The 16,782-nt window shown below is 42.2% G+C and overlaps 1 protein-coding gene across 1 annotated transcript in view; it reads left to right on the top strand.

Annotated features, from left to right (window-relative positions):
* Positions 1-16,782, top strand: part of rab3ab (RAB3A, member RAS oncogene family, b) — a 32,911-nt gene that overhangs the window by 12,843 nt on the left and 3,286 nt on the right. The window contains exons 2-3 of the mRNA XM_084067831.1: positions 8,921-9,145; positions 13,876-13,994. Of these exons, the coding sequence (XP_083923957.1) occupies positions 8,921-9,145; positions 13,876-13,994 (344 nt within the window). The remainder of the gene's footprint in view (positions 1-8,920; positions 9,146-13,875; positions 13,995-16,782) is intronic.

Raw genomic sequence — 16,782 nt, forward strand, 5'->3', positions numbered from 1 at the left:
AAGTAACGAATAACTAAAGTCTTCAAATAAACTTGAAAGCGGAGTAAAAGTACAATATCTGGATCCGAGATGTAGTGGAGTAGAAGTAAAAGTATTGGAAATTGGAAATACTCAACTAAATGTACTTAGTTACTATCCACCACTGCCGATAACAACGATATGATGATGATGATGATGATGATGTTGCTACTGGCTGTCAGTGTAAACGTTGGTGGCGAGATGCTTAACTGGCACCAGGAAATGCCAGTCATGCTGCTTGCGTAACAGACATTAACAGTGTGTTGAGAAACACTAGGCTAGGCCACACTGTGTATAGGCTGGGACTCCTCCATTATTTAAGGAGCAGCGCCGTGCGCTCTGCTTCGTGTGTAAACCGATAGCACACGGTGGTGGAAAGCAACTAGTTACTTCTACTCAAGTACTGTAATAAGTGCAATTTTGAGGTATACTTTTACTTTACTTGAGTATTTTCACTTTTCAATACCACTCCATCTCAGAGGCAAATATTGTACTTTTCTTTTTTTTACTTTGTAGATTTACAATATTAGAACAAAACACACATAAACCTATTAAGCATATTATACCTCATCTATTCAAAAATAGCAGATCTACAAGCTCTGAAACTTTTTTTAAAACACCTGTGAAATGGGACATTCTGTAGTGTATACTAGACCATACCCGTCGGGGGATATGAGCACCCAAAGTGCGTCATGGTCCGCTTGTTTCACGGATGGTCCGCTTGTTTCACGGATGTGGCAACACCGGCGCTTGTTGCACGCACATGATTTGGCAACCCGGGAGCCAGCGAACACAAAAACGCCAAATAAATGCTAAGGAAAAACAGGCTTCGCTGTGCACATGGTAATGGTCAATGGCTGTGTACAAATGCAGATCAATTGCTCCAGCCATTGAGGAGAACCGGGCAGAAGAGATTTTGGGGACAATCAAACAGACAGAGCTTTGTAGAATTATAGGATGATGAGTACTTACTGTTGGTACTTTAAAGGCATAGTACGTAATTTTCCATGTGTTTACATAACAAAACACTAAATAATTTAGTCATCAGCCAATGGAGTAGTGTGGTAGTGTTTACCTGCAGAAAGAAACCCATTGCCCTGTCACTGTATTTGGTGTTTTCACTGTTTGTTTTTGACGGAGACCAAAAACATCCCGTCTAGGCAAGGCGTCTACCAAAACAAACAGTGATAACACCCAAATACAGCAACTGCAGGGTGTGTTTCTGCATGTAAACACCACACTACTCCTGTGGCTGACAACTGCTGGTGTAGAGAGACATTTTGAGTGAACAAAATGTTTTTTTTTTTTTAAATGTGCTGTTACATATTAGGCCTCAAGTACATTTTGATGGCAATAGAGTACAGAAGTCCTGTCACTCGTTCATCCCCTGGGTCGCGGAAGTAATTTCTCTATGGAGAATAACATTGGGTCATCTTAGAATCGTCTCATATAAGAATTGTGGTCCAAAAATAAACAAACTGTCTCAGGGAGGTGGCTTTGTATCGTTTATGATAGTCAGTCACTCATATTTGAGACAGTCTGTTTCTGGCGAAAATTTAACTAATTTGGCAGAAGTAACATTATCGTTTTCTCACTGTCAGTTGATGCTTCATATCCATAAGAGTCAAACCGCCGGGGTCATTTGTTTATTTTTGGAACACAGTTCTTATTTGACGCGATATTAAACACGTCTATGGGGATTCAGAATGGGGGGAAAAAAACGCGACCCAGGTAGGATGCGTAGGATGCGTGGGATGCGTCAGACTTCGGTGCTCTACACTATTGCCAATACAGAGCAATAACATAAAACAATACTATTGTATTGTTTTAACCATTTCAATCCGGGAAAACATCTGTGTCGTTTATTGTCTGTGTCTGCTATTAAAAAATAGCAGACATACAAGCTCATAGCGCGTCACTTCGTGCCGCGCTATGAGCTTGTAGATCTGTTTTTTAAATCGTGAACAGTTCTGCAAATCTTTGAGTACATATTTTTAAAGCAAACATTTTTTACTTAAATCTTCACTTCTGGGGGTCCCTGGAACAAAATATTTTGTGGCCAAATACATATCATTTTGGGGGTCCTTGACACGAAACCACTGATACGTTTTTCAGGAAACTGTTAGGATTTAGAAGACATTTGTAGAATGGGCCTCTGGTCTTACTGGTTTAAAACAGGGCTTTGACTTGTGAACAGAGTATTCCTACATTGTGGTATGGATACATTGATCAGAGTTCTTCTCCCACCACAGATAATGGACACAGCCTGTGTCGTGCCGTGACAGACAGACAGAGAGCTTGTTTTGTTTGTGTTCCTGTGATCCATGAGAGTTGTGCTGTTCCAGGCAGCTGAGTGCAGATACGGAGCTAAAAATAGAGTCTGCTTGCTGCAGAGTCCTTGAGTCCCACTGGACACACACTGGACCTGTTGGAACTGTGCCTCTCAATGTGGGGTCCGCGGACCCCCGAAGGGGTCTTTGAGGGGGATCCAGTGGGGTCACCTATAACAAAATGAGGAACTGTTCAAACTCTTAAGCCCTACTTAAAAAAATTGCGGAAATAGCCGATCTATTTGGCTCACAAGCTCTACAATGTGACTCTTGTAGAAGATCACGATGCATTGATGGCGTGTACTGTAGATCTGTTATTTTTGTTATTTTTTAACCCATTGAGACCTGAGGCGATTCTACAGGTCTCCTAAATCTCAACAGTATTCTGAAAAACGTATGTTTCTATATCAGTGGTGCTCAATCTTTTTCATGTCAAGGACCCCCACAATTATATGTATTTGGCCGCAGACCCCCATCAAAATATCTTGTTCCAGGGACCCCCGGAAGCAAAGATTTGAGTTAAAAATGTTCGCTTTAAAAATATATATATATTCAAAGATTTGCACACATTTTCACGATTTTTCAAAAATAGCAGATCTACAAGCTCATAGCGCGGCTAACTCCACTTGAGCTGTATTTGGGTAAAGTGATGACAGTAAAGTCACCATACTAACTTTGATGAGGCAGTGTTGTGTTGTTCTAAAAAAAATGTTTCTGAAAAGTTTATATTCTGGACATAGCTGGTTTCTGCCCGGCGACAGCAGAGATATATTGTTTGAAAACAGTATGGCAGCACAGTAAAAACAAAACGAAACAAAGCGAAAATGATAACATAAAAAGCCCTGGGGCGCTTGTTATCATTGTGGGCCATGCAGACTGGCAGAATGAAAGGGTTTATATCTAGAGTTTACCAGAGAAATAATTCCACTCGGCAGGCAGTGGGAAAAAAAGGCACATAAAACTATGACGAAAAAATGAAAAGACTAATCAACTAACAGTCTTGGTTGACTGCAGAGCAAACCCAGCAATGAATGGATTATTACTAAGTACATTTACTTAAGTACAATTTTGAGGTGCTTTTACTTTACTGGAGTATTTCCAATTTCTAATTTTACTTCTACTCCACTACATCTCAGAGGCAAATATTGTACTTTTACTCCACTACAATTATTTGAAAACTTTAGTCAGTAGTTACTTTACAGATATAAATTATGTCTTTATAAAACATACATTAACCACTTTAACCCTATTTTATAATTCCAGACTTTTACTGTACTTCTACATTGCAGTATTGATACTTTTACTTGAGTAAAACATTTGAGTACTTTTTCCCACCACTGGACAAGCGGTAATAAAATGTAGATTTGATGTGTTCCCTTTGGGACAGTTAAACAGGGACACAGGCACAGCGGTGACATAAACACACGTATGAGGACAGCAGGGACAGGCGGGGGTGGGGGGGGCGGGGTGGGGTGGGGGTTGTAGAAGGTGGCCTCACATCTGTCCGTCTCTGTGGCATTGATGACGTATCGAGGCTCTGCGTGGTGACATAATAACAGCAGGCTGGGCAGTTTAACTGAAAATATATCAAAACCCACTTTTTGAACCAAACCGGAATATTCCAGTTTATTAACCCATTCAATCCGGGAACGCATCTGTGTCATTTTAAGATTTCTTTGGGCTATTCAAAAATAGCAGATCTACAAGCTCATAGCGCGGCACCGAGTGCCGCGCTATGAGCTTGTAGATCTGCTATTTTTTTGAAAAATCATGAAAATGTGTGCAAATCTTTGAATATATATATATATATATTTTAAAGCGAACATTTGTAACTCAAAGCTTTGCTTCTGGGGGGTCCCTGGGACAAAACATTTTGAGATGGGGGGGGTCCGTTTCCAAATACATATCTAAAAATGGTTTCCAAATCCTAACAGTATGTTGCTATATCGTATATATATATAGTGGTGCTCCAACTTTTCCATGTCAAGGACCCCCCAAATGATATGTATTTGGCCACAGACCCTCATATCTGAATATGTTGTTCCAGGCAGGGACCCCCAGAAGCACAGATCGAAGTAAAAAATAATAACAACACATATATGTATATATATTCAAAGATTTCATTTTGCACAGATCTTCCAAGATTTTTCAAAAGAATAGCAGTTCTACAAGCTCATGGTGCGGCACTCGGTGCCGCACCATGAGCTTGTATATCTGCTATTTTTGAATAGCCAAAGAAATCTTAAAATGACACAGATGCGTTCCCGGTCTTAATGGATTAAGATGATGAGGCTTTTTCTTGAGTTGCACAGAGTGTGTCTATTCATGGTGGTGTACAGGGACAGAGCCTCGTCATTTTCTGGCTCCAACCTTGACCTGTACTTATTCTTCAGGTATGTCAGTGTGGGAGAAAAACGAGAGAAAAAAGATCCTCACAGAGATATGTATTGTAACGGCCACACCGCACTTTTATTTTACCTCTGGGGCGGAATCTGACAATGCTTTGTCAATGCAAATGTGTGGATTCTTGGAAAAAATCCGCAAGACCATGAATCCACACATTTGCATTGACAAAGCATTGTCAGATTCCGCCCCAGAGGTAAAATAAAAGTGCGGTGTGGCTGGCCGTGCCCTAAAGGTTTTTTTTTCTTCTTGTTTTAAAAACTGCATTGCTGAGCCTCTTGACAGAGTGTGAGGATAAGTTGTAGTAGTAAAGAAAGAAAGAAAGAAATAAAGAAAGAAAGATGTGCGCAGCAAGTCATTTCACTGAGACGTTTAAACAATGATTTTGTAACCAACTAAACGACTCGTCTAAATTAAAAGAACCCTCAGAAAACAGCCAAAACTGAGAACATTTCTATCCAAAGAGACCAAAGAGTACATAAAAAACATTTGGAAATGCTTGCTGTAAATAGTCAAATGGCTAAATCTTATTTTAAATGCTGCAGAAAAGTATGGTATTTTGTGATTGATTTAATATTGTATTAGGCAAAAAAAAAGACCATGCATTATGCTCATGGTTATCTTACAGATCAAAATCTGTTGTAAACTCAGCAAAAATGGTTTCATTCAAACATTTAGGAAATCAATGTAAATCCAAACCTTCTCTTTTTGGCATGAGGGCTGGCTTGACCATTAAGGTCAAGATGGCCTCCAACCCTACAGCTTGGTTCTGCTTGACGTTTCTTCTCGTTAAAGGGGAGTTTTTCCTTGCCACCGTCACCAAGTAATTGCTATGGGGGGGAAACGTCGTGTCTCTGGCACTGGCTCTATTATGCAGGGACATCACAGGCTCTCAGAAGGTGGGGGGGATGGACTTTCGGTGGACTATACCCTACACTTTGGCTATTCAAAAATAGCAGATATACAAGCTCATAGCGCGGCACCGAGTGCCGTGCTATGAGCTTGTAGATCTGCTATTTTTGAAAAAGCGTGAAAAACATTTGTAACTGTCAAATGTAAACAAATTCTGTATTTTCAAAACTGTGCGTTTTTGGGGCCGATTTTGTTAGTTTTTTTCATGTTTTGTTTACTTTATTTCGGTTTTAGGGTTAGGGTTAGGTTATTTAATTCTTATTTTTGCCTGATTTTACCAATTTATTATCAAAAAATATATGTATTTTTTATTTTTTCAAAAAGTGGGGGATATGAAATCACGGATCTGTGAGAGTGAGGGTGTCGTGTCGTGTCGTACGCACAGTGAATGGCCGTTCCGCCCCTGCTATTATGTAAGATGTCTGGAGACTCCACACACCCTAGACTCTTGTCCCTCCTCCTGGCTCCCAAACTGTGGAATAAACTCCCCATCTTAGTCAGAACTGCAGACTCACTCACTCCAACATTTCCGCCATAATCTGAAGACTCACCACTTCAGATTTCCACCTCGTCCCCCCCTAGCAAAGTGGTTCTCAACCTTTTCAGGCCATGACCCTCCAAAATGATCCAGCCCCCCACCCTGACAAGCACTTGGAATTGTAGGCATTCAATTTTGTTTGACTCGGTTCCACCAAGATATATTGTGAAAATAGCCGATCTACGAGCTCACAACGCCTAGCAAGGCGAGGCGTTGTGAGCTTGTAGATCTGCTATTTTCAAAATGTTTGCCTCTTTCTTATATTATTTACAATTTGGCCAATGCTTGACGCAGGTTGAGAACCACTGCCCTAGCACACCCCTGTATCCTTTCTTGTCACCATCTCTTTTGATTGTTAGCGATTGACCAATACATGGCTACAATGCAGATTTCACAAGCTCAGCTTGTAGATCTGCTATTTCCAAAAGATTTATACATTTGAAAAGTTGTGAAATGGGACATTCTGCATAATGAGTACTCTCTACTTTTGGTACTTTGAGTACATTTTTATACCAATACTTCTGTACTTAAAAAATAATAATAATTGAATTCCGGGACTTTTACTTGTAACAGAGTATTTCCACATTGCAGCATTGATACTTTTACTGAAGTAAAGAATGTGAGTACTTTTCCCACCACTGTTATTTACCTCGTTGTATATTGACTGGAGTTCACGCTCACTCTGCTCATTCCAATCTCACACTCGTAAGTCACTCCTGGATAAGAACGTCTGCTAGATGCCTACATTGTAAATGGTAAAGTGAGACAACCTTGAATGTGATTTGTCAGTCACCATTGTCCCTTCCAAATGAGTTGTTTGCTTTGCTTGGTCAGGGCGGGAGAGGTGGCAACGGGGTAACCGTGACAACCAGTATCATCTTTCCAAACATTGACATGATAAAGGACCTCTGTGCCTGACCTCCAGTCTGTCGTGGTGACTGATGGTTTATAACCCAGCTGTGTTCTGCTGATAGCTGATCACCCCCTCCCCCATTCTCTTTAGTCAAACTGCTGCCAAAACGTCAATGTTCTCAGAAAGGCCATTTTTTTGTTACAGCGTCAACTCAACTAATCTAAAATCATCTGTCGCGGGAAACATAATATCATCACAGGCCAGGCAAACATTTAATACATGTCAACTTTCTACCCACAATAGGCTCTATGCACAGCAGCCACATTGGAAAGAAATTGGGCCTCTTCTTACTTCCTTCACAGGTGTTACCAATGATACTAATGAAGGCTCTGTTCCATTCTGGTCAGGGTGCTGATATTGTGCATGTTGGCTCACTAGAAACACTCCATTTTGGTTCCCAAATGGCCCCTTATGGTGGGTGTGTAACTCTGAGAGTGTACAAATGGAACCAAATGGACCCTCACGGGTCCATTTGGTTCCATTTGTACACTCTCAGAGTTATGGGGGTCCTTGAAAATAAGACAATCACTGTGCCACACTAAATGGAACAGAGCCTTAATTAGTATCATTGGTAACACCGGTGAAGGAAGTAAGGAAGGGGCCCAATTCCTTCCCAATATGGCTGCTGTGCATAGAGCCTATTGTAAACAAACAAAGTTTGAGAACCACTGGTTTAGCAGCACTGTGGCCTCCCAGCCAGAAGGTCCAGGGTTGAGACTGGACTGGAGGCCTTTCTGTGTTGGAGTTGTGCAAGTTCATAAGCATTTCCTCACACACCAAAAGATATCGTCTCCGTCGGGTGGAAACCTTATATGTCCAAAACTGTTTTCAGGATTAAAATTCAAAACAGGAAAAGTAGCAGATCTACAAGCTCGAGCTTGTGGAACTGCTACTTTTGATACATTTGGGTGATGCTGTAGCATGATCAAGTAGGACTTTGATTTACGAAAAATCACAAAAAGTTAGAATATGGAGATAAGAGGTTTCTGCCCGACAGCAACGCAATATGACATGTGCCCATGAGCCAGGCACCACCGGCCTTGGAGCTCTATCTGTTCAGCAGCTGCTCACTGCTCCTATAATTGGTCAAAGCTGATTTATACGAAAATATCCAATCTACAATATGAGAATGCGTTGCCAGTGCGACACGTTGTCATGTTGTATTTCCGGTACAACACTGAGGCACATTCAAGTACAAATGGGACGTCGGGATGGGTTACACTCATGAAAACCGGGCCCGGACTGCTGGCGTAGAGGTCCGGGCACCTATGCTATGATGCAGCCTGACAGCGCATTGCGGGTTTGAGTCCCGTTCCCGACGATCTATGCTGCATGTCTCTTCCCATCTCTCTCTCCCCGTTTCCTGTCAATCTCTACTTTCCACTATAAATACAGGCAGAACCCCCCCCCCCCCATCCAAAATATCTTTTAAAAAAAACGTATCTATCTAGCAACATATTTTTCTCAGAAAACTCTTAGGAACAGCGGTTCTCAAAAATAGCAGATCTACAAGCTCACAGCGCTGCGAGCTTGTACATCTGCATTTTTTTTACAGAGCTACTGATTTAAAAGGTATTTGTAGAATCGGCCTCAGACCTTAAAGGGTTAAATGCAGAGGATGTACTTCTCGTGTGTGTGTGCGTGTGTGTGTGTGTGTGTGTGTGTGTGTGTGTGTGTGTGTGTGTGTGTGTGTGTGTGTGTGCGCGCACGTGCGCGTGCGCGTGTGTGCGTATATCAGAAACAGTCCCACATCCATGTCTCTGACTGAAGCCATAACGTTCCCGTCTAAAATGCTCCTCCCCTCAGATGGCCTCAGCAACAGCCACCTACGGCCAGAAGGAGGCCTCGGACCAGAACTTTGACTACATGTTCAAGATCCTGATCATCGGCAACAGCAGCGTGGGCAAGACCTCCTTCCTGTTCCGCTACGCGGACGACTCCTTCACGCCGGCCTTCGTCAGCACGGTGGGCATCGACTTCAAAGTGAAGACCATCTACAGGAACGACAAGAGAATCAAACTACAGATCTGGGTAAGAGCTTCTTTCTCACAGAGCTGTGATTCACAACCTGTGAGCCGATACTATTACAAGTGGGCCCCCAAATAATTGCCAAAACACTTCAGATTTTCCCGCTTGGGAAGGCAAAGTTCCCAGGTTCGATTCCAGGCCTCTGCCATGTGTCGAAGTGTCCCTGAGCAAGACCTTTATCCCATAACTGCTCCCTGAGCGCTGCAACCAATGGTTGTCTGCTCACTGCAGCTTGGATGGTAAAATGCTGAGGACAAATTTCACGTATGTGCAAATATACAGTGACAAAAAACACCCCAAGGAGTGGGGACCAAATTATTATTATTGTTATTATTATTAACAACAATTTGTTGATCCAAGCCGGGAACACAATCGATCGATTGATCATTAACCCATTCAATCCGGGAATGCATCTCTGTCATTTTAGATTTCTTTGCTTGGCTATTCAAAAATAGCAGATCTACAAGCTCATAGCGCAGCACTCATAGCGTGAAACATTGTATGAAGTGTCTTCATACTATGTGCATCACATTCACACACTGACGGCAGAGGAGACCATGCAAGGCACCAACCTGCTCATCGGGAGCAGTTAAGAGGGTGTCTTGCTCAAGGACACTGTGTGACACTAACCGAGGGGGAGCCGGGGATCGCACCGGCAACCTTGCGATTCCCAAGCGACAGATAGAACCAACTCCTGAGCCACTGCTGCCCCCAAGACAAACCAGGAGATTTGTCTGTGTCAGGCTGTCAGCAACACTGATCTGAAAAGATGTTCATGCTGTGAAATAGCAGATCTACAAGCTCACAACGCGTCACACCGCGACACGTTGTGAGCTTGTAGATCTGCTATTTTGGTGGAATGCTTGGTCCAGGATGGACCAACCCACACTGCAGCAGAGCATCCTTGTAGCACGGCGGATGCAGAGTCCTGTTTCTTTGATCGCGCGCACGTGTGTGTGACTGTGTGTGTGCGTGTGCGTGTGCGCGCGTGCGTGTGTGTGCGCACGTGTGTGCTCTGGCAGTGTGAGCTAGCTCTGTTGTCAGCCTTTCTCAGGCCTGCCTCCGGTAAGGAACAGAATTGGCCAATCACAGCGCAAGGAGCCTATGACTTGGCACCGCTCCCCTCCCCCATTACTACTACACATCGCTGAGTGGATATAACCTCCTCACACTCACACACACACACACACACACACACACACACACACACACACACACACACACACACACACACACACACACACACACACACACACACACACACACACACACACACACACACACACACACACACACACACACACACACACACACACACACACACACACACACACACACACACACACACACGTGCTGTTCCCCTCCCCCACCTCTATGACTCTGTACATGATGCTTTGCAATACCAAGTTAAACACTGTAGTCTGCACTGTAGTCAAAGGATTTATTAAATGTGCTGTAAATTATATTTTGGTGATATTTTAGGTTTTTTGTTAAAGTTCTATATTCTGATAGTAATCATTGCTATTGCGTGTTTGTTCAGTAACAGGAGTCTCGACTCTCCGTCTCTCCAGCTCTTAAATAAACACAAAATACATTTTCAGATGGGTTACAATTTTCATCCAATGACGAGAGAGAGCCCCACAAAGCTCATTTTATATAAGCTTCAATTTTAGAGTTGATCCAGCTCCAATTTTGTGTGGTCTCTTTTCCATCCAATATCCTGTATCCATGCTATGAGTTCTCTCCTGATTTGATAAAATTGGTATGCCGACCTGAAATGTTATTTTCTGTTCAGAGCTGGAGGGAAGGGGAGACCCGTTACCTGTTACAATAATATCACTTCTCTGACAGAAGGAGCAATGCTTACAGAGTGGTGAGGCATGACAGAGGTCAAATCAGTCCATACAGTAGGACATATACTGTGTAAATTCCACAAAGAGGAACGAGTGTGTGCTTCTCAAATTCCATAAAGAGGAATTTATGAGTGTGTGCTTTTTTCGAGCCGTGTTTCGAGCTTGTAGATCTGCTACTTTTGTATGATGCCGTAGTGTAATCAAGTAAGGTATTATTTATTTACAAAAAAAACACAAAAGGTTGAAATTGAAAATTGACTGCTCCCCATTGATTATCCTGCTTATTACACGGCTAATAAAGAAATATATTCATTGACCAAAAGTAACTACAAAACGAAGGATTTCATTGCTTACAGTAATACAAATATTCCATACATTTATGCCAGGTGCGTCCAGTGCAACACGGTCGCCTCGGAAAACAACGGGAAGTTTTGATTAAATAGAATCAATTTTCGGTCACTGCATTGTCTATTTCTCACAATTCTTGTAAGCAATGTTTAGCTGTAAATGACATTGCATGTTTACATAGCTGCCATGTTGGATAGGGTTTAAAATTAAACGACGCAGATTGATATGAGCCAGGTGCTCTGAGTCTTTGATTAGACAGCGGTCTGTTATTGAGCTCAGCAGTCATTATTAAAAAATAACAGACCGCTGAATTCAGTGATTGGCCAATCAGAATCAAGCATTCAACCAAGCTGTGCAATAAGTCATGATATGGTTGTGAAAAGCCATTTCAGCTTGTATTCAAACACATTCCTCATTCACTGTTATTCCTCTTGCTGTCAGTGTCACTGCAAGTAACCTGGTATGCCCCACCAGGGGGCTCTGCTTCTTTAAGGGTTCTGTTTTCCCCGGGGCGGGGGGGGGGGGTTATTTATACATATCTTAAATAGTTTAAACATTTTTCTGCGTTTTGTCAGGGCTGAACGTGCCCTCAGGGTCCAGAGAAGGGACTCACGTAACCTGAAACAAAACATTAACATAGGTTCTGAGACGGGACTCAGGTAACTAGAAACAAAACATACAGGGTCTGAGACGACTCATGTAACAAGAAACAAAACATACAGGGTCTGAGATGGGACTGCATGTAACCCGAAACAAAACATACGTACATACAGGGTCTACAGGTAACTAGAGGGTCTGAGATGGGGCTCATGTAACTAGAAACAAAACATAAACACAGGCTCAGAGACGTAACTAGAAGCAGACATGTAACACATGGTGGCAGGGAGCAGAGGAAGTGAGATGGTATAATTATCGTGGTCTAGATAGATTGGGACCTGAGGTTCAGGTGACTGCAGGACTGCAGATCAGAAATGGGGACAGGTGTGTGTGGAACGGGAGGGGCAGTCCGGTGATGGGGAAACTATAGGGAAAGTCTGAGGCCATCTGGTGGCTGAGTGGAGAATAGCAAGAGACATGAGAGACACTGGTGAAACAAGTCACCCTGTCAGCGTAGTGTAAGAGGTGTATTACTGTTGTATTGCTTACTGTTTATCCACATGATTTCCTAGTTTGGGAACATTTTAAAAAATCTTGATTTTTGTGTGTGTCAAAATAGCGATCTACAAGCTCACAACCCACGTCGCATTGTGATGTGTTGTGACCTCGTATAAGTAGCCGACACAGGGCCTAAGTGGTTAAAAGTGTAAAAACGGGGTGTTGTAGAGTAACATTGTCTCTTACGGCTAAACGTACTGTAGCTCATAATGGCATTTTTAGGACTAAATATTAAAAACAATAATGGGCTTGTTAGTTCTAAGTCATTTTGCCAATTCTCTGTGAACAATGCACTACACACTGCCCCTGTTGAGCACACACATGTGTCCTCTGAGACAGACCAGTGTGAAGCACTTCAATCAAACGACCACTTAAATGACAACTTGAATTCATTGCTTTTGATGAGCAGTGCTGCACTCAGGTGTACTGGTCATTTCCACAGAGTCATAGAAGAAGTCATAGTCGTAGAACTTTGAGATTTATTTCTCCCAAGAGGAAACTGATGTCCTTGTAGCAGGAGGTGCAGAGTCCTCAAACAACAAATCTTCAGCATCTAAAACAGACCACCAACAGAACATAATGTCAAATTATCTTACGAGGAAATAATAGATGCATTTAACCACATGAACCCTAGTGGCCATATTCTGGGGCGAATATTCAGCGAAAATAGCAGATCTAGAAGCTCCCAAAGTCACATTGCAACATGTTAACCATTTCAGCCCTACGTACAGTATATACTTCATAGTAAAATGAATAGTGAATACACACACATCGTGACAAGGCGAGTGGTATAGCAGGTAGGTAGGTCCACTGCCCCAAGGCGCGCACACACACACACACAGTGTTGGGTATCAGGAAGGGTTTAATTCCCTGAGCATTCATTAGGGCCCAGAGGCTGTAACATAACCTCCTCATCAGAGAGAGAGAGAGAGAGCGAGAGAGCGAGAGAGCGAGAGAGCGAGAGAGCGAGAGAGCGAGAGAGCGAGAGAGAGAGAGAGAGAGAGAGAGAGAGAGAGAGGAGGCATAAACATGGCTGTCAGAGTAACCGTGAAATGTAGTGATGGACAGTCGTCTGTTGCTTCAAAACAACCACAGGTTGTTTATGGGTGTGTGGGTGCGTGTGTGTGTGTGTGTGTGTGTGTGTGTGTGCGTATGTGTGTATATCAATGACATGTACGTTTGTTACAGGATACAGCGGGTCAGGAGCACTACAGAACCATCACTACAGCTGTGTGTCTATACTGTATATGTGTGTATATTAATAACATGTTTATGTGTATTACAGGACACAGCGGGTCAGGAGCGTTACAGAACCATCACTACAGCTGTGTGTGTATATATGTGTGTATATTAATAACATGTTTATGTGTATTACAGGACACAGCGGGTCAGGAGCGTTACAGAACCATCACTACAGCGTACTACAGAGGAGCCATGGGCTTCATCCTCATGTATGACATCACCAACGAAGAGTCCTTCAACGCCGTGCAGGACTGGTACGGGATTGGCCCTCACACTGTCACATGACATGACATTTGCCCTGCAACGTCAAAGACAATTGACTGTTCTTAGATCCTGCCTTAAAGACCTAGTCAAATGAAAAATATGTTTTTCACAATTTTAGAGCATATCCGTGGTCATCATATGGGCATACCTAACAATAGATGCCTTTAAAACAGGGGTCTTCAACAGGGGGTCCGGGACCCCTAGGGGGTCCTCAGAGCTACTATAGGGGGTCCGCCAAATCTTTGTGTGATAGTTTTTTTTTACTTTAAACACTTGAACCCTAAAATTCCTTTTCTTAGCCGAAAATAGCAGATCTACAAGCTCTCAACGCCTCGCGCTGCGAGGCGTTGAGAGCTTGTAGATCGGCTATTTTTGGCAAAGAGGCTATAGGTGTAGAGGGGAAAAAGAGCAGACTAAGTAAAAAGAAAATTCAATCTGAAACACAATGTTATACAATATAGAGTAGGGGGTCCCTGCTTCATCTCTCTCTCAGCTAGGGGGTCCTTGGCCTGAAAACGTTGAAGACCCCTGCTTTAAAACATTTTTTTTAAATCAAAAGTCCCTATAAAGCCAACCTTAATTACTTCCTGTAAACGAAAACGTGCTGCGTGATGACATAGATCAACTTTCGATATAACGATATAAATTCATCTTAATTTCGTTCACCTGTGTGATTCCCATAGCTCACACTCCTCCAAACACAGCTGATTTTAATTACAGAACTACTCCGATTTGAATCTCATTCAAGATGACACCCAGACGGTGTATTACTCATTGTAAACGTAATCAGCACACTAAAATATGTATCTGCTTAAACATCTAAAATAATATTTTCTGTTGGATAAGGTGAACACTGAACCCTACTAGTCATGACCTTTCACCAATAAACAAACAAACACATGTGTAGGTGGTTAGGGAGCACAACACTCAGCCAGGCAGATAAAAGCAGTGTGACTTGACATTGTGCAGGTTTGTATCTCTGACAGGCCATTGTGTCAGGCATCTGACCACTTACCCAACACAAATACTACTAGTTCCCTACTCTGCTCATGTTGGTGGCAGTAGCTGAATGGCTAGAGAGTCTGTCTGTCTGTCTGTGTGTGTGTCTGTCTGTCTGTCTGTGTGTCTGTGTGTGTGCAGCGAATCTCTGAAACTGCTGGACCGATCGGAGTCAAACATTTCTTGCACACTGCCAATAGGCAGTGGTGGAAAAAGCACTCAAATGCTTTACTTAAGTAAAAGTATCAATACTGCAATGTCGAAGTAAAAAAAAAGTCCGGAATTAAAAATGAGTAAAAGTACAAAAGTATTGGTATCAAAATGTACTTAAAGTACCAAAAGTAAAAGTACTAAAATGTTTGAAAATAGCAGATCTACAGTACAAGCTCACAACGCACACACTTCAAATGGGCCTCATGGTGGCACTATACCTGACCGCTTTGGCCTATAACTCTTGAACCGTACTACTACAGTACTTCATACTGCTAGTACTGTATTCCTACAGATTTTGTCCAAAACTCACACAAATCGCTACACTATCTCGTTATCTCTGGAGTCACATGTTCAGCATGTGTCATTCAGAGCATTCATATTCCACTCTGACTGGCCATAATTGCCTTCCAAAGGTTGTGCCGATCGACACCACATTTGAATCACACATTGAGGGGTCTCTAAACGATGCACGGCCAAAAGTGCTTTGTTTCATGTTTAATTTAGAAACCCGGCGGTGCCAAAAATGCTACAAATGTCACTGTTTGTTGCAGACGTTTTTTTTATTCCACCAATTATGTCATGAGTCATGTGACAATGACTGTCAAAGGTTTCATACTGCGCTGAAAATTCACCTTTCGGGAGGCCAAAAAAGGAGGTAGTACCTTTTTCCCGTTAGACAGACGACCCCCCCCCCCGCCTCATTTTGTACATATAGCATTATTTTTTTTCCTGCATTTTTTTATTTTGTTTGTACATAGTGTTATTTGTTCTGTATTCTTGTGTTGATATTTGAACTGTTGGTGCCACTATATATGCCACTATATGTGCCTGTTAGGTTTTAAAGTTCATACTGGAGCCACAAACCACCAGGAAACAAAGGTTGCAATCAAATATCCAGTTTATTTTAGCCGGATAATGATGAATAGTGTTGACATTGGGTTTCATGATGATGCCATGGTTCTAAACAAAGACTCAAAGAAACAAATTATAATATCATGCCAGATGAAATATCAAACATAAATATGGCCTTTAAATTATATTATATACATTAAGGTATATCATCAAAATAATAATAGGCCAAGTATTTACTTCATAATATTAAACACATCTAAATATCCACATAACTCAAATTCATCAATTCTTCAATATAATCATATAATCCACATCACTAGAAGTAAAACACTGGAACTTACATTATACCAGGTGTAACAGACGCATGGCAAACATCAGAACATGGGCAGCACACGGCAAACACACAGGCCGGCCGCATGTGTTTGGAAACAAAGGACAAGGGGAGAATGGGAATCCAGTCCTGCTTTTATAGTGGGAGGAAGTGAGGTCACCACCACAGGTACCAGTCTGAATCCCATCGTGGTGTCTCCTTGTGGAGCGGAGGGGAAATGAACCTTGCAGTTTCTGACAGTGCCACTATATTGTGTCTATGAATTGGTATTGAATTGAATACCAAGGACCTCAAGGGAAGCAAGACCGCAAGGACTTTTTTGAACAGACCTTTTAGACAAAGTATTTTAAATGTAACTGTGCTGTTTTACATTAACATTTTTG

Source organism: Gymnoscopelus microlampas, assembly GCF_963454915.1.
Source record: "Gymnoscopelus microlampas genome assembly, chromosome: 9".
NCBI lineage: Eukaryota > Metazoa > Chordata > Actinopteri > Myctophiformes > Myctophidae > Gymnoscopelus > Gymnoscopelus microlampas.